At 38.6% G+C, this 24,454-nt stretch overlaps 2 protein-coding genes across 2 annotated transcripts in view; both read right to left on the reverse strand.

Moving 5' to 3' along the window:
- Positions 1–627: 627 nt before the first annotated feature.
- Positions 628–7,938, reverse strand: LOC146718532 (uncharacterized). The gene is made up of 2 exons (XM_085452657.1): positions 7,732–7,938; positions 628–2,103 (listed from the first exon to the last, which is right to left on the reverse strand). Exons 1-2 carry the CDS (start codon positions 7,895–7,897, stop codon positions 1,160–1,162), a joined length of 1,110 nt encoding a protein of 369 aa, XP_085308783.1. The 5' UTR covers positions 7,898–7,938; the 3' UTR covers positions 628–1,159.
- Positions 7,939–20,159: 12,221 nt separating this feature from the next.
- Positions 20,160–24,454, reverse strand: part of tspan15 (tetraspanin 15) — a 41,925-nt gene continuing 37,630 nt past the window's right edge. The window contains exon 8 of the mRNA XM_085452664.1: positions 20,160–23,518. Within this exon, the coding sequence (XP_085308790.1) occupies positions 23,378–23,518 (141 nt within the window). The 3' untranslated portion in view covers positions 20,160–23,377. The remainder of the gene's footprint in view (positions 23,519–24,454) is intronic.

Genomic DNA, 24,454 nt, shown 5'->3' on the forward strand with positions numbered 1-24,454 from the left:
ATCTTGGAAGAAAACCTCTTGGAGTCTGCAAAAGACTTGAGACTGGGGCGGAGGTTCACCTTCCAGCAGGACAACGACCCTGAACATAAAGCCAGGCAACAATGGGATGGTTTAAAACAAAACATATCCATGTGTTAGAATGGCCCAGTCAAAGTCCAGATCTAAATCCAATCCAGAATCTGTGGCAAGATCTGAAAACTGCTGTTCACAAACGCTGTCCATCTAATCTGACTGAGCTGGAGCTGTTTTGCAAAGAGGAATGGGCAAGAATTTCAGTCTCTAGACGTGCAAAGCTGGTAGAGACAAACCCTAAAAGACTGGCAGCTGTAATTGCAGCAAAAGGTGGTTCTACAAAGTATTGACTCAGGGGGCTGAATAATTACACACACCCCACTTTTCAGTTATTTATTTGTAAAAAATGTTTGGAATCATGTATGATTTTCGTTCCACTTCTCACGTGTACACCACTTTGTATTGGTCTTTCACGTGGAATTCCAATAAAATTGGATATGTGTATGTGTGTGTGTGTGTATATATATATATATATATATATATATATATACACACATACACACACACACACACACACACACACACACACACACGCATACAGAAATATTTATAAAGTGTGTTAGAATGATTATTTTATTTGTTCCAGAAAGCCTGGAATAAAACATAATTATTACATAATAGAAGCATAAAACATTACAGTTGTTTGTAAAGTCAACAGCAGTCACCAAGTACTCTAAAAGTGCAAACTGGAACACTGAAACATGTTGGCTGCAGCTGCACGGCACAACCTTTGCTTTAAAAGTGAATGTTTTCCATTTCTGGTTTGGTCTTCTAGCGACCAAAGTAACTAAGTTATTTTTAGTGCAGCACCATGCATCTCTTTGCCACCAATTTTATTTGGCAACAGCCAGCAACCACTTGCAAACCTTTCAGGGATATGCATTTTCGCTTACTGACCAGCGGTGGTTGGTAGAGGTCACTGCCGGTCTCTGGACTCGTGCAACTGAAGCATTACCAAATCACCTACAGTATTACAACTTTCTTCATGTCTTCTTCCACAATAGCACAAAGAAACTTTTCAGTATGACATTTGTGTTTCATCTTTTTCATTTAAGAAAAATATAAAAGAGCAAGTAATTTCTGAAGTCTAGATATTCTTTCCTGTGTGAGTGTTCATATGAATAATTAGATGGGAGCGTCGGATGAATCTTTTCCCACAAGCCGTGCAACTGTACGGCCTCTCGCCTGAGTGAGTCTTCATGTGGCGAGTCAGATTCGAGTGGGCACTGAATTTAATATGGCACAGGGTGCAACCGTAGGGTTTCTCACCTGTGTGAATTATCATGTGCTTGATAAGGTCGGCTTTCTCTCTAAATTTTTTACCACAGTCGTTACAGCTGTGAGGCTTCTCTCCTGTGTGGATACGCATGTGGGCGTTCATGTTTCCCACCTGAGTGAATCCCTTGCCGCAGACGCTACACGTGTGCGGCTTCTGTCCAGAGTGTGAGTTCATGTGAGTCTGTAAATATGAGCGCTGGATGAAGCTTTTGCCACACACGCTGCAACTGTGGGGTTTCTCTCCCCTGTGCGTTTTCATGTGACGAGTCAGAATGGATTTATTCCTGAAATTCTTGCTGCAAACGCTGCAGGTGTAAGGTTTTTCTACTGTTTCGCCAGATTTCTCTTCTCTCTTACTGTTTACACCCGAGTGACGTTTTACACTGTCTTGCTGTTCATCATCACTTATTTCACTCGATGGACACTCGCTGGTCGGCTCTGATGCGCCACAGCTTTGTTTAACAGTTCGAGCTGAGCAGCTGGGCGAGTGATCTTCCTCACCATTCCTGACAGTCTGGCCCAGATTTTCTGAATGCTTCCCATCCTCACCTCTCTCCACATAAACTATATTAAACATGGCGTCTTTGGTGTCAGCCTCTTCCTGCTTTTCACACACTGGAGCCGACCACAGTTCTACCTCCTGTTCTTCTTTAATCCGGGGCTCTCGGTCATCCTCACACAGGTCTGTCTTCTTCTCAGGGTGATCCTGCTCAGAGCAAGCACCATCTTCCTGGACGGAGAACTGCAGAGGGACTAGACAACATCATATATCAGAAAATGGATTTAGGTTTTCACTTTATCAAGCAGAAAGCTCTACAATACAAATCTCAGATTTTTAATTTTTAAATTATGACGTGTAGTCTGCTGTTGAAAAAGACATCTTACTACTTCTTTTGCATAAAACAATAACAGATGCACTGGAACTTATTCTCTTGATGATTTCTTGTTTTTGATATGAAAGCAAAGACTCTGCTTTATTATGAAGCTCGGATAAAACAAAAATACCGTAAATAAACTTTCAAATGCAATGATATCAAAACTGCAATTAGGTTTTTATTTTACAGTGTTAGAACTACAGGTTTCTGGGTCACGTTTCATTGTTTTGGATGCAGTAGTGTTTCACTGGAAGTTTTCTCTATCTGAGGCTTCCTGAACCAAACAGATTACATTGTTCTTTGCAAAATGTTTATTGGGAAAATCATTTCAATTCTTCCATATTTCACTATTTATTTATTGTCAATATAAGTATACAACATACATACCAGCTAAACAGCTTAAGTAAAAGAGCACAAAAACATGTTAAATGTGAATGAAAAAGCTTTGAACCACCAGGACTCAGAGTCTGGCCGACTAGCAAAGCTGAGAAACTGAGAATGTGGTGCTTGATCAGCAGAGAGGTGAAAAACTGAACAATCACTTCAGAGAGCACACAAAGCTGTGGTTTAGATTTGAGACTGTGGCACCTGACCTAAGAGTCAACTACTTCCAAAAAGTTCTGCGTTTTTATTATAATACATGTCCTGATTTTCCTAAATCCTGCCTGTGACATATGCCCTCCATACAATAATAATAAAAAAAGAACAAAACTAACACTGAAACTAAAAAATCTAAACTAAAACTGAACATTTTTAAACTATTAAAAACGAAACTTCTGGAAACTGACTTAAAAAACCTCAAAATTAGAATAAAAATTACAACTAATTAGAAAATACAGGACTGTAATAACTCTGGTGGTTGGAACGGTTTCTGCACTGATGATGATGATGAATGTGATGATGTATCTGGCTGTTGTGGTGTAGAGTGAGATAAGTCACTGGTTGGTTCCTTGGACTCTGGGGCTAACTACATAATGACAAAGCTTACGTCACTGGGGCTGGAGTTTACTCGCAGGGGTGGAAAGTATAATCCCTGTGAGAAACTGCTCCTCTGCACCAAAGGGGTAGACCCACAACACACTGGAAAGATTAGGTTTTTTGGCTTTCATGGGGATGCCTCTGTATCCCTACATAACAGTCAGAGGCTGTGGCTGGAGAGATTAGGGTGTGGGCGCCTGGGCTTAGACTGCTAGCACTGCTGGCCCTCTAAAGTCTGAAAAACTCATGACTCTTCTGCCTGAACCATCAGCAGCCACTGTGTCTCTTCAACAGATCCTCAGAATAATACACCACACCCACACCGAGAAGCAGTTTAAAAAGCCTCACCGGTTCCAAACAGAGGAAGATGCCAAGCTGGCTGCACTCAGGGAAGCAGTGGGGCATAAGAGGAGAATGATGAAAAAGAAGCTGGAGGCTCTGAGCAGGGAGACGCAGGTCTTTCACACAGTCAGAGCCACAGAGAAGGAGCTGAGACTTGAAGATGACTCTTTCCTAAACAGCTATGGGGCTCTGTCCCAATTTCAGAAACTGTCTCCAACCTCAGCTGACATCTTAAGTTAGAGACAATTGAAGCTGGGAACTTTTGTGTCCCCACCATGTTGATTTTTTTGGAGCCAGGCATGAAACTATTTAGAGTAGAGGGCAGAGTACTAAGTTAACAACTAACGCAAAGCATAGTTGGTTAGCAAGCTGAATCCATAAAATGTATGGATGCAATACAAAGACACTAAAGTCTGCTTTTCAGCACTAAATTAAAGACCATTAAACATTGTTGACAGCCTTTACCTCACAGCAGGATATATATAATTCAAAAAAAAATGCTGCAAAAGGCACGATCAGCATAAACACAATCACAGGTTTGGTTCAGGTCTGTTTGCACACCTGTCACTCCTCCATTTTAGCCTCCATAATATCTAAATAGTAGGGGTGCAACGATACTCGTATCGATATTGAACCGTTCGATACAGTGCTTTCGGTTCGGTACGCATATGTATTGAACAATACAAAATTTGTAATTTATTTTATCAACTTTCCTTCTGACGATGCTGTCTGTGTTGAGCGCTCAGTGAATCAGCGTTCGACTACTCCGCCTAGGTTGCACTGTCGAGCGCAGATCCACTGAGCGTTCAACACAGACAGCATAGTCAGAAGGAAGAGCGCAGGGCAAGCTAGCGAGACAGAAGTTAAACTCTCCTTGCAACATGGCAAATTGAACCTCCCCCACCCTCATTCAGATCTGGCGTTTGGAATTATTTTGGTTTTCATGTGACGTATGACCCTGAAGGTAAGCGCGTCATGGACTAAAGTAAAACAGTATGTTGGATGTGCCACGCAATGCTCAATTACATGGGTGGGAAGTAGTGTGTTAGTGCAGTTAGCTCATTAACGTGTTAGCCGTCTAGCCCCATGCACGGGGCGATCAGGGGTAGCTCGTTAACGGAGATTTGCCGTGTTGTGGCGTTAACGTCATTTCAACGAGATTAACGCTGACAGCACTAGTGGGAACACAACGAATATGACTGCACATTTACGCCGACATCATCCTAGTGCAAAGACAAGTGGAAGCAGACAAAAACAACAAGCATGCATGCTACAAACTTTACCCGAGTCATTTAGACAGCCGTTAGCACATGATTCTCCTTATGGGGACCTGATATGTTTAATATTGTGGCGAGCTCAGACAAGGAGGAGACGGAGGTGTCGTTTGGTCTTGCTTCCCGTGAGCTAGCCAGGGAGCACAGCCGTTTATTGACATCTGCAGAAGAACACTGCCGCTAGCTAACTGCTCAGCGCGGCAACCGCACAGCAACAACAACAACACAGGGCGCCCTCTGACCCCGGAAGGACACACCGTCGCAGCGAGAGGGCGTCACCCGTCACTATGGCAACATAAACAAAACATAACTGTACAAACAGAACCCCGAACAGCCCTGACCCGCTACAATATGCTGCTGAGAATATAGCCCAGAAGAAGCGTATAGTATAGCTTTTATTTTGGAAAGAGCCATTTCTCTGTAATAAACTCTCTTTTCCAAAGATGAGTGATTCCTCAATCAGATACAGGGCTTGCAAAATCGCTAGCCCGACGTCCCGGGGCTAGCGATTTTTCCAGTCGGGCTACCAAAATCTATCTCTGCCCTGCCCGTCGGGCTATTGTAGGAAGGAAAAATATATGTCAATGGTTTTGCATTCTTTCAGAAATGTAGCTGGGTAATTATGTCATTGGCATCGGTGAGTCACTGTCAATATGTGACATATTGAAATCGCGTTTGAATTTGCGCTTGTTTTTTGCTTTCACTTGTTTCACTTTGCAATCGCGCGAACTGTGTATAGAGAGCGACAGCACTGATTGGTGAGTGATGATAATTTGTGCACCAATTCCTCTGACATCGTCTTATCAATCGTTAGCTTACTATGCAAACATGACAAGTGAAATCTCCCGCAGCAAGCTTAAACATGTGAGAGGTTGATCGCGCAGAGAATCGCTGACCGTTATGTGTGTGTGTGTGTGTGTGTGTGTGTAAAAGCAGCAGGATATATATTTTAGTTCTGCTGAGCCAAATAAGACAGGTCAGGGTGAAGAAGTGACAGCCAAAGAAAAGCTTACCACAAAACGGAAAAGTTATGACAAATCAGACTATAAGGCAAAAAGAAAGTGCAGCTTTATGGTTTCATGGACAAAAGAATTTCTGTGGCTGCAATATGACGAGCTATATAACCGGGGCTGCACACAAGTGGTCCGCAGGTGCGCATTCGCAGTCAAAAAAAAAACAAAACAAAACAAAAAAAAAAACGCGCACAAGATATGAAGTTGCAACGCGTGTTTGCATACATAAGATTTTCTGGAGGAGGAAATAACAATGTTCTGCCGGGTGTGTTGTTGGTTTTCTCTCGATTTCTGAGTCGACAAGCGCCTTTGTTACTGGGACCAGTCATTTTAAGAAAGGCCCCCATTAGAACCCATGAGAAATGCAAGAAATGCATTATTGCTCAGTCTGCAATATCTTTCCCAGAACAAACACCAATTGCAAATAACATACTAAAAATAAACCTGAAAAATCTGTTTAGAACAGCTACTATGTTGCAAAGAGTGAACTACCACTGGCAAAATTTAGCAGTCTTTGCAAACTTCAAAAAGCAAATGGCCTAGATCTTGGTTCCACTTGTCTCTTATCCGTGACTTCAGTGGAAATTTCAAATTCAGGATCTGACACAGACTGATTCATGTCCTACACAGTTCTTACAAGTTTCTGTTCAATTAGAACCAAGTATTTGAGTTGATGATTGTAATTTTTATACAATGTTGTAATTTGTTTTTCAACAATTTTTTGATTAATGTTTTGTTTCCTTTACAATATTATATTTTAATGTATAATATTGTAAAGGAAACAAAACAGGAAACAAAACATCAATCAAAAAATTGCTCTCTTTTTTATTCGGGCTACTTACATTTATTTTGGGCTACCAAAAACTGAAGAGTCCCTGTCCGAAGGGCTACCAGGGATTTTGAAATTTTGAGAGCCCTGAGAGATATTTATTTTTTAAATTACTTTTGTTTCAGCAACATTAAATTTAAAAACTGTACTTTTGAGTTAAAATATATATTTATAATTTTAATAAATGACAAATTAAAAAGGCATGAACATTTTTTTGTATCGAAAATATATCGAACCGTGACACCAAAGTATCGAACCGAACCGAACCGTGAATTTTGTGTATCGTTGCACCCCTACTAAATAGATGAGTTATCAAAAATCCATGACAGTAGTGAATGTTCTGAAGGGGTAAACTGGCTATAGAGACCAAATCCTTTACCTATGCTAGGATATAAAGATGCTATAAATAGCCTACTGTTGGTACGGTGGATTCTGTCTTTAGATTATTAAGATACTCTGTTGTTGATGTGGCACTTTAATTGACAGGTGAGCCCAGCTGTAAAGATGCAGATACATAAACCAGGCTTAAAACAGTCAAATTCCTTTTTGATACTGAGGTTTGAAACTATAATATGACCAGATATTACTCTGTACAGTTACTATTTGTTTAATTAATGAACCAATGAGCACTATAGGAAAAAGAGTGGCTACTAATCAGCTGTCTCCAAGCACCGAACACTATCGTGAAGCATATTCTGGACTTGGAACAGGTTCATTTCATAATAATATCTTTAAAAATGAAAAAAAGAAAAAGCTTATTTTTTTTTTTCATTTTTCCATTCTTTAAGCTAGCTAACACACAAATTATTTTAAACAAGGAAGCCGAGAGATGAAAAGCGCTGAAATTTAAACCTAAATCTTGGTTAAGATATGCAGGAAATCCTCTTGTGGTTCATTTTTATTCATTTGACAGCCATTTTGCATCCCCCTCCCTCTTTCAGGGATGCAAAATGGCGCTATTTGCTGGCTTCTGTAAACTGTTTACTAGATGTTTCCTAAGACTGAACACTGGCTGAGCTTAACAGATGCTACAAAGTGTCCATGCAGCTTCAGGGTTGTCCTGCCGTTACCTTTCCACCCGGCCAGGCTTCGCCGTTGTTGCTCGACCTCCTGCTTTGAACAGAGCACTTCCTTCTCATAGTCTCTTACAGCTTCTTCAAAGAGGTTGAATATTTCCTCGGCAGCCGCCTGCAGTCGTTCATTGACCACAGCTCTTAGTTTCTCTGTTTTGAACATTTCTGCGGGCGATAAGAGTCCTCTAGTCTGTTTTTGGACGAGCTCAGGGGTGAAAGGCTGCTTTTGGGTTGCCAGATATCGCGAGAAAACCAAGAACTGTCAACATTAAAATGACTTTCTGAACACAAGTGTAACCACATCCACGTGATCACTCACAATCATCGTATCTTTTCGTAATTTGCAAATCACAAATATACCATAAAATTAACTGTGTGTTTTATTGTATAGGACTGTATTATACTATAAAACAATGTTCATGAAACGGACAAACAAAAGTTTAAATCATGCAATACGAACTTTCAAGGACATAAATATGCTGAAGTTGCCCAGTGAAGCTGTCTGCAGCAAATACAAATGGCACGCTGTAAAAGCGAATTCACGTTTATAGAAGGACATGGCAACAAAGGATTGCCGAGGCACACTGTAATACGATCATATTTCCATGATAGAGCTTTATTGCCACCTACTGGTCAAGAAAGAAAAAAAATGACGTACATGTTTGTATTGATCACCTATTTCAGTGCTGTTTGATTTCAGGCTGCCTACATATCAGAGGTCTCTAATTCTCCCCCTGCCCATCAAGAGGAAAGTTAAAAAGAAAGAGAGAAAGTTCTTCTTTTTGCTGTTCTTTTAGGGGTTGCAAGGTCAGATCACCTTCCTTAATCTCACCCGACCCCTGTCGTCTCAACCCTCTGCGTGTTCTCCTTCCCTTACATCCATAAATCTTCTCTGCGATCTTCCTATTTTCCTCCTGGCTGGCAGCTCCATGCTCAGCCAGGATATATCCAATATATCCATTATCGATTCTCTGCACTTGCTCAAACCATCTCAGCTAAAGTTTCCCTTTGATTTACTCTTTTCCATCCTGGTCAGTCCCAGTGAAAAGCTCTTCTTAACATCTCATCACAGCTTCCCGTCTCTTCGTCAATGCCGCAGTCTCTAGACCACACAGCTCTCACTCCCATCTTCTAAAACTTCACTTTCACTCTTGCTGTTGTCATGTCCAGTGCTCTATTTTGGCATCTTTAAAATGCTTCACCTAAGGCCTTTGAATGCTGTCACGATCAAGCCAACAAAACTGGGGCAGCTGCGGCTCAGGTGGTACAGTGGGCTGCCTACTGATTGGATGATTTGTGAATCAACTGACTCCTCCGGTTGGCACGCTGAATATCTTCCAGCAAGATACTGAATCCCAGGTTGCTCCCAAAGCGTCCATGTAAGTGCAGGTGCAAATGTTGGAAAGCACTTAGGTATAGATAAAAGTGCTGAATGAATATGTAAGATTACATGAATGAGATCTGCAGTAGCAACTGAGTAGAAAGCTGCTACATAAGCACCAGTCTTGCTCAAATCACTAACCAATGTTTGTATGCTTTTCTCTGTAGGTACATCTCTACACCCTGCACACCCAGGATTATCTCCTGAATTAAAACTCGTAAATATCCTGTTTTAGAGTGATTACATATTCAAAAAAGACATGAAAAGTTAATTTCCCCCCTTATTACTTCAATTAGGTTTAATTTCTTTTTCAAATCAAAAATCTCCATTAAATCCAAAGAGTTCTCAAACTTTTTTCCCCCAGCTGGTTAATTTCGCCCTGCCCGAGTAATTAACCAGATTTCCTCTTGCAGTTGTCCACCATGAGATGGCAGCAGATATCCAAATAAAGCTCCCAGTCAGCAACACACACAAAGCAACAGATGGTTTACCTTGGGCAACGTTGTAGCCACAAACGGCTGATTTATCGCATTTTTTCAGACATATCGTGGAAAAAATTCAGAGAGCATAAGTTGAGAAACACTGTTTTGTTAGATCTTATCTTCCATTTGTCTTCATTTCTCCTGCAAACGAAAATAAATCTGTATCATTTAACCCCAATCTTGAATCACTGTATGTACTTTTATTCTAAACCATACAACTGCCTTATCCTCCAAAAAACAAGAATACGATTTCTTTAAAATATACTTTACAGACTTTTTTCATTTGTAATCAAGGATCTTTATTTCACAATAATTCCTATTCTATATTGTATATCATATGTTTCCTGTTTCTCTCCCCATTGTGTCCCTAAGCTGCCAAACCTTTTTAAAATGCCAGAAATACCACTACTATATATCGTCTGTTTAGACTTGAGGCTTAGAACACACAATTTCAGCACGCTCAGACAATAACATACCAGTGGGGGGCCACACACAGCAGAGCAGAGACCAGGCACCATCTAAATTTTGTGTGCCAGAGCTCAGCCTGCAAAGACTGCACACTTCGATCTACCCAAGCCAGATGCCAATGTGACATTAAAATCCATTTTTAAGCCACAGTTCTAGCACCAAGTCTGAGTGGTCAGATATCAGACAGAGCTGGAATTTACAAGTCCTCATTTGTCTTTTAAAACCCGTGTGGGATTGTAAACATATCAAGGACATACAGTCCTTTTGTCCCATGTGTTTACACTGTAATAAACCTTAACCACTTACAAAAGGGCTCTTTAGAAATAACACACAAAACAAAGATCATATTTCAGTGTTTCTTTAATTTCTATCTCATCAGCTCATCGTCCTGGAAACTCACCTCTCACAAAAAGTAGTATAAGAGCATCAAGCATGATTCAGTGATCTCTGAATACAGTTTCTACTTCAGGCAATCCTGAACCAGGCACAGATGGTGTGACATCTTTGTTTAATTTATTTATTTCAGCTTAGTTCAGGAGTTCATGTCACAGTTCCTTCAATTATTCTTCGATTATTCTATACAGCAGCTGTAGTTTTCAGGAAACGTTATCCAGGTGTTTTGAAGGACAACTTATAATTCCATCAGTTTTGACAAGATTTCCAGCACCACTGACTCACAGAGCTTTCGTTGTGTTTTACAGATGACTCTAGAGAGTCGCTGTTGTATCCCTCTCCTGACTTCCTCCATACAAATTGTCTGTTATGTATGGGCAACTCACTGGTTTATCCCTTTAGTTAGGTCAGTGTTAAATGGCTTAAACAAAAAGAAAATCCTCTGACAATGATCCGGTACAAGTACAGTGGAGAAAATGAGTGAAAAAGCAGCCAATGTCCAAAGAAAAAACTCTTAAAGACCTCAGAAAGCCTGGAGAACTATAGCTCAAGACCACTTTATTAAACATACAAGAAATATAAAGAACTGAAAAATGGCTCAAGACTTCTTTACAGTATTGTCTCTAAAAGTGCGACACAGTTGTAGTGTTTAGTAAGAAACTGTGATTATTTTTTAAAATATTAGGTTGTCACATTACCATATACGAAAACTAGTTCAAGGTAAATTCTATATAATAAATTATTTGACAAGTTTTAGTTGCAGGTAACTCGATGGCAGCACTCATGGCAGCTAAAGCAAATTACTGTGGTAACCTGGTAGTTAGCCTGACTTAATAGAAAGACTTTCATCCCTTTTTAAAGTCACAGCAATCACTATTACTTGATTTTCTGCAGGTTTTCAGTTTAACTTACGAGCTCAAAAAGAATATCAACTACAGGGTACAAATTTGTAACGTTTTTTTCCCCTAGATTATATATGTTGTGTCTTGACATGACATTTCTGCACAGCAACAACTGTGCGACCTGCAACTTCTTTGATATGTTCAGAGGAGTTATATCTCTGTGATGGACAATGACCACAGTCACAAAAATATTTTTATTGCATATACACACAATCTGACCCACTCACCCCACCGATTCGTCTGTAGTGTTTATTTATAAAGGTCAGAGCCAAACTTAAAGAATTAAAGAAGGAAAAAGAGACAGAGGCAAAGACAGAGATATAATTGCTCTTCAGCAGACTCATTAGACAAGGCACCTGAATCCCCTGACTGAATTGATCTTTCAATCATGTTCTGCATATTAATCATTAAGGTTTTTCATGTGCACAGTCACTCATGGCTCATTCGCAGCAGATATAGCTTTGGTGTTTTAAAGTCTGGATTTTCACAGGTAGAACTCCAGTGCACAAATTGAATAACTGTTAATTAGAAGGTTCCGAAAGAAAAGTTTGCCATCATCATTCGCATCCAGTCAGAAAGCAATGAAGAAAATGAGCCGTGAAGCTGTGATTTGCCGAACAAAGGTTTATTTTCCAAAATTAAAACTAATTGCAGCTGTGAGTATAAAAAGGAAAGAACACACATAGACTGACTCCCTGTAAAAAAGGAAAGAATGAGTTAAAGATTGTATCAGGAATTACTTATTTGCGTGCAAAACTAAGTCCAGGTTCAATTTGAGGACAACATTATAAGACGTGCTGCAAGAAAGTGATAGGACATCATAATCTATTTGTTTGCCAAGTCAAGTGTGAAATCATCACAGTCACAGATGGATATGGATGAATAAAAAATGGAAAAAAGTCAGGATGATAAGCAGGGCATCTCAATTTCAGCTGTATCTATATTCAAATTTGTGTAATATATTTATATATTAGAGATATTTGTAATGTATTGTGTCAGTGCTTTGAGTGTTTAAACAGTGTAGAAAAGTACCATTAAAGTACCAGTCTATTTACCATATTTTAAAAAACCTGACTTTAAAACCATCTCCAAACCAAGTGTGTAGAGTTTTAGCAAAATTTGTTTCATTTTGGACCATATAATAATGGAGATTTGATTAGGAGACCTTGTGGCCATACTTTTACGATTTTATTTATTAAGGGAAAAAAGTGATCCAACTCTACCCGGCCCGTGCCTGCTTGGAGCAGGTGCATGACGTATTTACTTCATTAGATTATCATATATTCGATTACTGTCTTGCAAGCACAGAGCGGCAGAAATAAGTGGCGTCTTTAAAAGGGAGGGGAGCTTTTGGGGAGCTGTAGCAGGTCACGCTCAGCGATCGTCGATAATGTTGTATGTTTGTGCAATATTATATAAAACTCTATTCAATATGTTATTGATTTTAATAAATAAAATTAGTTTAAAGTAATGTTTTTTGTGTCAAAAAAAGATTAATACATGTTAGCCAGATTTCGACCTGAATCTGTGCGCACTCTGTGGCAGGAAGATAGGACCCAGATACAGGACTCAAACTCACACGATAAAACTCAAAAGCGGCTTTGTTGCTGAACTAAGTCAGAGAAAATACATAATACAGAACAACTCAGGCCAGGCAGAAACTAGGAACTTACGAGGCTCTAACAAGAGACCGTGGAACAAACATGAGATACACAGCTTGATGAGGAACATGACGAAAGATAAAGAGAGACTAAGACGATATATACACACAGGTTGACGAAAGAACAGGCAACAGGTGAAACTTATCAGACTAAAGAGCCAGGGATGCAAAACTGAACAGAACACGCACAGGACAAGGAACTATCAAAATAAAAAAGGATGTAACAAATACTCATATCAGGAGTGAGACATATGAACAGGACATGACTGAAGAGGAAATGACGGGGGAGGCAGAAAGATAAACAAACAAAGAGATTATACTGGAAAAACCAGGGATTCATAAACCAGACTTAAACCAACGAATGCTTACAAGAAAGTATGAAACCAGAACACAAAAGACTCCAAGAAAACCTTTAGATCAAACATTCAAAAGTAAAACTAGCAGAGAATCATGAAACAAAGGAAAAAACGTCAAAAAGAAACTGAGTGACAAATTAAACTTTTTCATTTCCCCTTCAACCCCCCCAAGCTGACTCTGAAAGATTTCAGGTGGTGTAAAGGAAGCACAATATATAAACACTACTTTTCCACCTGCTCCATATATGGCCATTCAAAAAGGCTTCTTTTTTCACCTTAGTTTTATTTTTGAAGAAACTAGCCTGTTTTGTTAGGCAGCTTTTGCAGTCAGAATTATGGTCTGAATGCACTGCTGTGCCAAACATATTTGCTTTTACAAGACAGGCTCTATAATCTCTGTATAGGCATTAAAGGCTGTTTATTATATTGCTTGATACTGATATGTTGATGATTGTCTTGTTTGTTACGTATGGTGTCTAATTCAAGCTGCTCTCTATCACATCCTTATACTGCACATAAAGTAACCTCAACCAAAACACTTGAACAGAAAATGTTATATGTTCTTGAAAACTTGTCTTTTATTTGACAAATCAAATGCACAGTGAATATGATGTTACAGAGATCAGTCACAACATTAAAACCCAGTGCCTAATGTTGTGTAGGGTCACCTTGTGCTGCCAAAACAGCTTGGACCAATCAGGGCGTGGATGCAGTACAACTGAGGGCCTCCTGTAGTCTCTGGCATTCCAACTGGCAGCAGATCTTCAGGGTCCTGTGGGGTGTTTGAGGCCTCCATGGTTGTTTTGGTACATGCCACAGATGTTTGATTGGACAGGGATCTGGGGGGTTTGGGGGCCAATCCAGTTCTTGTTGTGTTGTGCCTTTGATTGGACACTGTGTATTTGACATTTCTGCTGAAACTAATTGTTATACTCAGCAGTTACTAAAACAAAATCAGTAGAAAATTTGCAGAGCTGCCACAGTAGGAGCTTCTGTGTGTTGATGCCCGATCAACTTTTAGTGTGGGCACAAATGAACGTGTGGGGCAGAGGCTAAAAAAGTATTGTAATTAATGATTTGATTATGGCACTACTAAATAACTTACAAAGTAATGAAAACACTGACAGTGACTGTCTCCTAGTAGTAACTATCACAACCACAGCAGGCAAAAAATTTGCTTTTTTGGTGTTAATTTGTCCAATTTACAAATTAATATTATATATTAATAATATGGGTAGGATTAGTAGCTAGGAGGTCCTTTTGTAACCCTTAGTCTCTGTATCTCCCATTGTCTCTCTGTATTTTCTGTCTGTTCATGAAGTATTGTGGGCTTTCTTTGTATCACAAATGTCTACATCTGCCTCTCTGTAAGTCTGTGTTTAGGACTCTTTACCTAAAATTTATGACAAACATAAGCACGTAGGATTTAAAGGAAGTAACATTTCAATGTCTGCATTCTGAATATTGTTTTTATTTACAACGTTTTAAACTTTTATGTATAGAGATGCTCCAGCTGTACGACTAATGATAATATAGGGAAGAATGAAATGCCTCTCGACAGAAGTACACTGGTTTATGACCCGATCTGGACCCGATCTGCTAATGTGGGACACTACCAAAATCCCCTTCTGCCTATACACACATTCAGTTTCCTTTACTGATAGACCATTTTAATTATGCATAGAAGAAGTGCTGACTGCAAATGTACCCTCATAAGTAAAAGCAGTTGTTTATTCCTCTGACAAGTTTGAAATAGCACTTATAATATAATTTATTTAAAGTTATTTAGATGAATGCATCTTTCATTACATCTGTTGCAGTACTCTCAGGGGATCCTGTAGTGGTTGCTGCTTTTCATCTATTTCTGTTGTTAGTTTATTGAGTGTCGTTGTCAGTGCTAAATGCCAGCTTCAGATCAGACAAATCATGTCTGCTCTGAAGAGTAATTAGCTAATTTGTTGTAATAGTCACAGAGAGAGAAGTATACGCATGTCAAGTATACATCCGTGGCCACAGCCCATTAGACGTGTCTCTGATGTGGTATGTCGACACAAACAAGTTGAGCTAACTAACGATATAAACAGGAACAATGTGTATCATTGGCAAGCTACAGTTTAACTGTTTAAGTATGCAAAGAGAAAAAATGTTCACTGCTCCCACAAAATAATTAGATTACTTTCTTACATGGGTCAGGGCTAAATGTCAGCATCAGTCCAGACACAGGGCTATCTACAACACTAATAGGCCAGCTCACTCCCACACATTGCTGCATACTGGGACATAGTGTCAGTGTGTGGGAGAAAGCACCTGTGTATAAATAATTGCAATGGAAGAGTGAATATACAGCATCTCTGCGATCTTTATGAGTCTGCCAATAAACTGACTGCACAATGATTTCTCTTTCTTTATAAGTAACAAAGTAATTTTAGAGCTATAGATCTCAATGATAAATCACACACTATTGATTGCACTCTTATATGTGTATCTCCCTGTCTTTGCTTTAGAAAGAAATGCTATGGTTTCTTTTTAGCTAAATAAATTAGAATTTTTTTTAATGTTAATTAAAAATAATCGCTAATTGAACTTTTAAAACATAAGAGACTAGCCAACACACGGTTATCTTGATCTTACATTGAATATAGATTACTCAGCAATGGGATTTTTACCATGTCGAATGTGATGTGCTTCCACTGACTCTGAAAGTATTTTGTCACCATAATTTGTTACAGTGTTTCATTATATGTATTTAATGCAGAAGCAGTATACTCCTATTGCTTTCACAGAAATTAAGAGGGTAAATAGCAACCAGGTGCTGCTAATCAAAGTCCATCATTCTACAATCAGAAGGAATATTCACAAATGGAAAACATTCAATATTGCCAGGAAATTCACCCCGAGGTCAGAATGAGTAATGCAGAGAGAAAATGCAGAACACCCGAGAGCTACATCTCAGACATACAGGCTTCATTTAGAGTGTCAAATGTTAAAGTTCATGACAGTACCATTAAAAAACAGAGTATGGCTTGTTTGGAAAAGTTGCCAAGAGAGTCTCTTCTCTATAAAAATAACATAGCAGCAGGTTTGCAAAGTTTGTGAACAAAAACATTCTGAACAAACCACAAGACTTCGGGGAAAATGTCCCTCGGACAGAAAACGCCAAAGTTGAGAGGTTTGGTACACAGCTTCATGTCTGACAAAACCATCCATCCATCGTCTTCTTCATGTCAGGGTGAAGAGAAAGCTGGCGTGCACTGCGTCTGCATTTTGGTTTAATTTTTGTTTAATAAATAATGACACATAGTAAAATTACATTTGGTGAAGGTTATCTGAGGGTACTTCTTTGTCACATGACTCTACATATCTTATATATATTTTCTGTCTGATAACAGGTAAAAGGTCAACTGACAGCTGCTGGCTGAAACTTGTTCTGCAATGTCATCAGGCGGTTTATGAGTATAGTTCGTTTTATTTTTATGCATATTTGCTTTTTTCAAATATACAGAAATTTTTGTTCTTAAAATGACTCTAAAATGAAATAAAAAAATAAAAGAGTATAAACCTCTCAGGAGGGTGCACATAAAATATCTGAAGTGTTAACGGTAAACTGCCCTGACAAACAAACACTTTTCAGGTTGAATTCACCCCAGTGCCAGTAATTATCTGTTGCTCGTAAGCAAATGTCATTGTTGTAAAGAACCATCTTCAGCGACAACTAACGTGACTGAATGCTGCAACAGATGGTGTGACCCCCACTGAGTCCTGAACATCGCTGAGATTTGGATTCCACAAAGAGACAGAAGCAGCAGACATGCAGACAGCCTACATCCTCAGAGGAACTATAAACAAACTTTAAAACCAGCGAAGAGTCTGATTTAAAGCATATACTGTTTGCTTCTGTAACCCTTTCACTTATGGTCATATAAGACATGCCGTGTGCCTGACAGACCAATCACTCTGCTGTCTGTACAGCTGTCTGCTTGTTTTGGTGTAAACAGCTGAAGAGGAGAGGTGAAAGTCAAGGGGGAGACAGAAAGCCAGACTGAGAGGGAGATACACATACTTTTTCTCTCATGATGTAAAACCATAAGCTCACAAGATGACTCCCACACCAAGAGAGGTTTGCCCTCCTAAATTTGCCTGCAGATGAGGCAAGATGGTTCATGAGTAATTGTCAAGGACAAACTACTCGGCTGGAAGCTTGCCGGAAGAAATATGTGACTATCTCAACTATCTCACTATATCAAGTAACCACTCTCAGGCAGTGGGTGCTTGGGAAATTGTGAAATTCTATCTTAAGCAAATACAACAATGGTTGTAGTTGTGGACAGGCCCCCTGTCTGGATAAACACAGGCTGTAGTCCTATGGTTTTAGCAAGGTTCCTAACAGAGTGAAGGGATTCTGTGGAGTATCTGTGTGGCAGTCATAACAAGAGCTGTTTGAATTCTTTAAATCCCTAGGAAAGGTGCTTCAGTGCTTCCTTTATTATACACCGGACCATCCTTTATAAAAGGAAAGCCGATAACGCCGTCCCAGAGTTCAAAGTAACACTCGTTCACGAAAACAGTCAGTCAGATAAGAGATATTTTCTGCCATATCCTGCTGATATATTTTGAACCTTTAGCGGCAGGCTGTTAAACCCACAGGTGAAATTTGAACATTTTGCTACTGTTATAAAAACTGCTTCTTGCGTAGCTAATCTAAAGAAGGATTATGAGCTACATAAAACTGATCAGAGTCAATTTAAGGTTTACCATAATTCAGTTTGCATTAATTATATCCTCAATTTAGGTGCTGCTGCCTTAGGATGATCATAATTAATTTTTCTTCTGTCACAGAAAGCCTTAATAAAGGCATTAGTTACACTTGCTCATCTGTCTATGAAGAGAAAGCATGAGTGGCCAAGGATACGCAACTAATTTCAATGTGACAAGCATTTTATTTCCTTTTATAGGCAATTTATTCCCTCTGGAATTTAATCTTGCAGCTGAAGTAATATTGTTCACCAGTTGTTCTCTTTTACTGAACTGAAGCAATTAAGATGAGCTTACCACATTTTCGGGACATTGCCGTTTGAGACCTAATTCAAGAACAATATTAAGGAGGCCAGTGTTAAGTGCAGTCAGACTCTCTGAGCGCACCAGTAATCATTATGAATTCTTCTTAATGTCTTTCCTTCACTTCAGTTTTTTTTCTTTGAAGTTCAAGTAAAAGTTTAGAAAAGATTAAAGAAATTTATTGGAGCAATTTTCTTTTTTTTTGGCCATTTCTCGACAGTCATGCATTAGAAGACAACATAATACGACTGCTGCACTGAAATACAAGATCATAAACTGTGTTATGGTGCAGCTAACAAAATGAATTAATTGAAAATGTATTGTTTTACAAATATAATTACCACAAGATGAATTGGTGTGAGTGTATATTATATTATGAGATATTATAGGTATATTTACAATGCTGTCTTGAAAAGGTTAACTTTATTTTTCCCTGAAAAAGAGGATCTAGTATCCTTTGTCCCTAAATTTCTGCCTAAGGTTGTATTTCTATAACAGCTCAATTTCATAGTGGTCTGGGGGTAACCACATGACTGCTCTCAAGGAGATGAATAGCTGTGATCATCTTTTAATTTTGTGTCATGGACAGCTTACAGTACTTGCTTTAAAATTGAGCCAGAGTCTGAGTGTATTGCTATGATTATTTATATCGTTTTGGTGAGTGGAACATGGCCATTGCTTTCAGATCATTCCCCAAAGTGTCTTCTTTCTGTGATAAAACAAAATAACTTTCTGGTCCTGAGTGGTGGTCGAAGTAAAATATTAATGGGTTCGATTCAGCAGGAAGTCTGTGGAGCAGCAGGAGCAGGAGGAAGAAAGATCGTACAACAGATAAACACCAAGCCTCTGTGGACATTCCTGCTCTTTTCACATAAACTCTTCTAATGTGTAAAACAGAAGAGACGTCATGTACACATGGTGCTTGTGTTTGAGAAGCTTCTAGTATAGCACTGTTTGGTAATGTAAAAAGTAAAATTAGAAATAAACTGACTCTAAACTAATCTTTCAATTTTAGAGGTTTTCAGTGCCACAAATTTTGGTCACTGTTTTAGCCTAAATATACTGTAAAATGTTACTATTGCAACATATTGTTTTTAACACAACAAAGATTTTTGTCACTCAGCCTGAGTCTTTGATAAATGTGTTTACTTATTTTGATATTATGTTTAAACCAAACAAACAATTCAACGAGTAGGTTTCTTTCTCCAATGCGAATCTAATAAAATATTCTTATGTTGTCTCGTATGTTTTGGTATGAATGTCCTGTTATACGGACCATTCTTGGGCATTTTACATGTAAGCATTAGTGACGGTTTGTAACAGTGGAGCTGAATGTGACAGCTTGAATTATTACAAGAACTGGCTCTGTTTGGAGACTTTTATGGAAATAATTCAGGAACTTTTACATTTTTCATCTGTTCCGTCTTTGTCTGTAGATGCTCACATACTTCAACATGAAAAATTTACACACAGCTGTAAACTCAGGATGAAGCCTGGCCTAGAAAATACACAGTATGATATCAACAATCATTTATACAGCATCACCCGAAATACCTTCACAGGACGACCTATTGAGTACTATAATTTTAAAGCGGTTTTAATGTTTAAGCCAGAGGTGACAATTTTTAGGAAAGGGTGTAGACTTGGGGAGATGTTTGGTGATTGAGTTGCTTTTGTGGTTTGTTCCTTAAATACAGTCCACTAAAAGACAAACAACAGGACTCTTAAAATATTTTAATCATTTTATTTTCCAACCTAAACCCAACAAAGCATTTCAAAAACATACTTTCAAATTATGTTGTGCAGTCTTTCCAACACTGTATAAACTTTGGAGCTGAGACCACCTTTGTACATATTTATACAACCAGTGACAAATAATGAATATGAAAATAACAGAACTACCCATATATATTGTTATATCACATGGACGGTGAACTGGGTCAATATATTTTTATTTAACTTACATTACAGTTTCAATCAAATTTCCAAAAAATGTAGTTGTGACAAACTAATTAGCCAAAATAGTTCCCTTAGCACCGTTAGTTTAATGAAGCAGACAAACGAAGCACATTGAGTGACATTCATGTAATTAAATCCATGTAACTAAAAATAGTTTTCATTTTTAAATGCATCAAATCATAAAAAAATAATTTCCTTAATGCTAGAAGCTGTTGTCGCTTTATATTGAAACTGATTCTCTCTAAACGCATCCTCACAGTAAAGAGTATAAAATAACTGTAACACATAATAAAACCCCCATACAACAGAGTACATACACCAGCCAGTAGTTACAAATGCGCAAGCTCAACCAACACCTAATTAATAAAATATGTAATTTGCAACAAAAAAAATAAATAAACAAAAATTTTTCTGGACCACTGCAATATTCTGTAAACCTTGGTCGAATAATTAAAGGCAAGAACTGAGTGGAACCTGAAACGATTGCAAATGTGCTTTAGCCATGATGTAGCTGCAGTATAATATATTACAGGAATAGATACAAATTAAAGATAATAATGTGTACATCTGACAAAGGAAGAAAAACAAACAAAACCCCCCCCCCCAAAAAAAACCAAACAAAAAAATAAACCCAACTTCGGTCTCTGGTTTGATGTTACGTCAGACGCAAGAAGTTCAACAGTACAATAAATTCACATTGTTCAGTTAGGTCATAACAAGTGCATATATAAACGTCAATAGTAAAACCACAATGACGATAAGCTGTAATATATTGTAAAGCAATATCTGCTTCTCTACAATGTTAATTCATTTAGACCAATCTGTTTTTTTAACCTTTATTTTACTTTAACTATGTGAAACACTTTAGGTTTTGAGCTTTATGTTGCAAGAGAGTGTCCCAGTGTAGAAACTAGAGGTCCTGTGGAAAACCCAGGACCCTCTTGTTGTGAGGCAATAGTGCAAACCACTGAACCGTCGTGCTAACTTGAGAAATAACCAATGGTGTTGCATTATGTTCGGTGACGTCACTTTGACAAGTAGTAGGGAGGTAGTCACCGAAGGTATGAGTTTGAATCCAATGTGCACTATGTAACCGGAAGGTCGCCGGTTCGATCCCCGGGCTCTCTGTCCTGGTCGTTGTGTCCTTGGGCAAGACACTTTACCCTACCGCCTACTGGTGTTGGCCAGAGGGGCCGATGGCGCGATATGGCAGCCTCGCTTCTGTCAGTCTGCCCCAGGGCAGCTGTGGCTACAACCGTAGCTTGCCTCCACCAGTGTGTGAATGAATAGTGGCATTGTAAAGCACTTTGGGTGCCTTGAAAAGCGCTATATGAATCCAATCCATTATTATTATTATGTGGTTAGCATATTAGCAATATATGGGGGGGGGGGGAGTGTGGTTACCAGTCAGCTTTCCATAGCTTGTGAAGTTTGAGGTTCTGGGAACTCATGGTAGTGTTGTACAGACATTTTGCGACTATACTTCCAAGCATTTCACCATGTTCAGGAAGAACTCTGTGACTGATTTACTGCTGGTAATTAGTGGTAAATAAACGTCGCTATACCTCACGTTGTATACTTCTACACCCACACTCATTACCGAGTGAGTTACACTTATAGCTCTGCTGTAATGATGCTCTGTCTAAATAACAAGGCCACACTACTACTCCTGTTACATCTTTCCACACAACAATAGTCAGTGGGAAATATCTCTGTATTGTTCCCTTTGAACCTGTTGTTAGGCATCATGTGGTTTTTTGTTGTTGGCAGTGGCGCAATTTTTTTTCTTCATACAATTTACTGCTTCAATTTTGGCAGTTCACAGTGATTGTATACTGTTTCGCAGAGTGATCAGAAGCATACTCATGAACTCAGAAACTGATATTCAGCATGCCAGAGGGAGCTGTTACGACGAAGGGTCAACACTGCAAACAGGCACTGTTTACATAAATCTGATTTATTTGCCAATAAAAGTCTTTGAAAATTATGAAACGCCCCAAATTGTTCTTCATTAGATCACAGAAACATGTAAAAAAAAAAGCTAAATAAAAAAAGTCAAGCGGCAAATTACAGGAAACAAAATTTGTGCCACGTCCGCAGCTTTGGCCACGGCAGATCTAAAGTGCTGCTTTTATAACTTCACTATTCTGTGAAAAGGCAGCTTGAAAACATGCAATCATGACTAACATGTCAATCACAAATCGTCATTTCCACTGCATAATTGTTTGACTAAAGACAGTTGTACTGTGCTGATTGTCAACCACTACACAAATAAGGAGTAGGATACATACTACATGCAAGTCTACTAACAGCAGTATTCAAACTGGCATGCAGTGGCAATATTCTAAAAGACAAGGTTGCTGCTTATAGGCACCCTGAGATTATGGCATTGCCACTTTACTAAGATTCATATTTTTTTTCTGTTCCCACTGACAAAATTGTATTTCATAATAAAGGTTTTTTTTGCTTTAATAAAATATCTGTAATACATCTGAGCATCATAGGTAACACTTGTCCTGGACACATCAGGAGATACAAATAAGGTAAACTGACCAGCTGTTTTTAAGCAACAAACAAAAAAAGTCATTTTAGACCATTTTTATGCATACCAGCACTTCAATACCAATTCAGCATTGATTATTTAGAAAGGTCAAGCAATGGTTTAATCAACAGAAGAAACAGGGGCAGAAAAGTATCAAAATTAAGGCAACGCCACAAACTGTGATTGTGTGTTGCACTGGAAAAGACTCATTTCACATAAAAGAAAGAAACAAAAGTGGTTGTTTTGTATTTTGTCTTTATCCCTGAGACCATGTTAGGCACATTGCAGTTAAAAGCTCATATCTAAACGAGTATTTTCCACCATTAGTACACTGTATTTCAACAAAGTTGTTAAAAGTAAGTAAAACAGTGGACGCTGAAAAAAAGAAAAAGAAAAAAAAAAGCACAATTGAATATCAGATCTCTTCGCTACTTGCAGTTTTCTGTCAGTCCCATTCTGGCATACATTTGAACCATTTGTCCAAGCGACCTTTCTGACGTCGTGCATCTTCGGTGGGTTCAGCATACTGATCACTTATGTCTTCAACACGAGTGATATATATCCGGGTGACTAGCACACCGAAGAACTAGACAGAGGGAATGAGAGAGAGAGAATCTTAATAAGCATGGTGGAAGAAAGGTGACTGTGGCTGCTTCTCATCAGTCTCATTTGTGTCTTTACCTTGTATCTAAGCCTCCCTAATGTAAGATATGAGAAAGAGATTAAAAGAAGAGATGTGAGGCGGAAGGAACAAAGGAAATGTGTGTTTAGATAAACTGGACATCCTTTGAAAGATCACCTGAAGCAACATCAGGCTGCTTTGTATGCTTCTGAGTTTGTCTTTGCAGAGATACAGAGATACAGTCTGCAATAAGGGCACGCGACTACTACTGCCACATCTGTCCACACAACGAAATTGAGTGCGAAATCTCTCTGCTTCTGTTTCCCAAACGAGAACTAGCAAACTAGACACCTGTACCTCCTCCCAGCTTTGTTTTTTGTTTTTCAGGCCTGAAAGAAATCAGCTAATTATTAAATACAGGTCTGTGAATGCCAAGAAAGTCCATGCAAGAGATAAACCCTCTAAAAGGCTTTTATGTATAATATCTGTGCTTGTCTTATGGTAATGACTTAGAAAAAGATTACGCAAGAAGAAGAGGAAGGGCTTTCTAATTTTCATTTCTGACTTTTCTTTTTGACTCGTTTAAGTTTGTGCCTAATGCAGTTTTGAGGAATAGCTGACAAGTATCTGCACAGCCTTCACCAAAAAAATCTTTTCTACTTACTCTGCAAACGCATCCCAGAAATTAAGCTCACATCTCAGATAACAAAAGCACACATATCAGCAATACTTTAATCTATTTATTTATATTTAGAGCTGGTATTCGTTCCATTTGCTTTTTCATGATTGTGAAATTTGTCAGAATAATCTCAGTGAATCATAGAAATGAGAGGAACAAAGGTACTTTTAATCACATACACATTTTTGGATTGTTCACAGCCAAAAAATACACTGTGTATT

This window comes from Copadichromis virginalis, linkage group LG1 (assembly GCF_057382275.1).
Source record: "Copadichromis virginalis isolate Kocher_CV1m ecotype Utaka linkage group LG1, C_Virginalis_male_GT1.1, whole genome shotgun sequence".
NCBI classification, from domain to species: domain Eukaryota; kingdom Metazoa; phylum Chordata; class Actinopteri; order Cichliformes; family Cichlidae; genus Copadichromis; species Copadichromis virginalis.

Bases quoted from the DNA above. Each gene is read 5' to 3' on its own strand.
- LOC146718532 (XM_085452657.1), bottom strand. From the start codon at position 7,897: ATGTTCAAAACAGAGAAACTAAGAGCTGTGGTCAATGAACGACTGCAG. The intron at 2,104-7,731 runs GTAACGGCAGGA...GATGTTGTCTAG, and splicing joins AAGCCTGGCCGGGTGGAAAG to TCCCTCTGCAGTTCTCCGTC.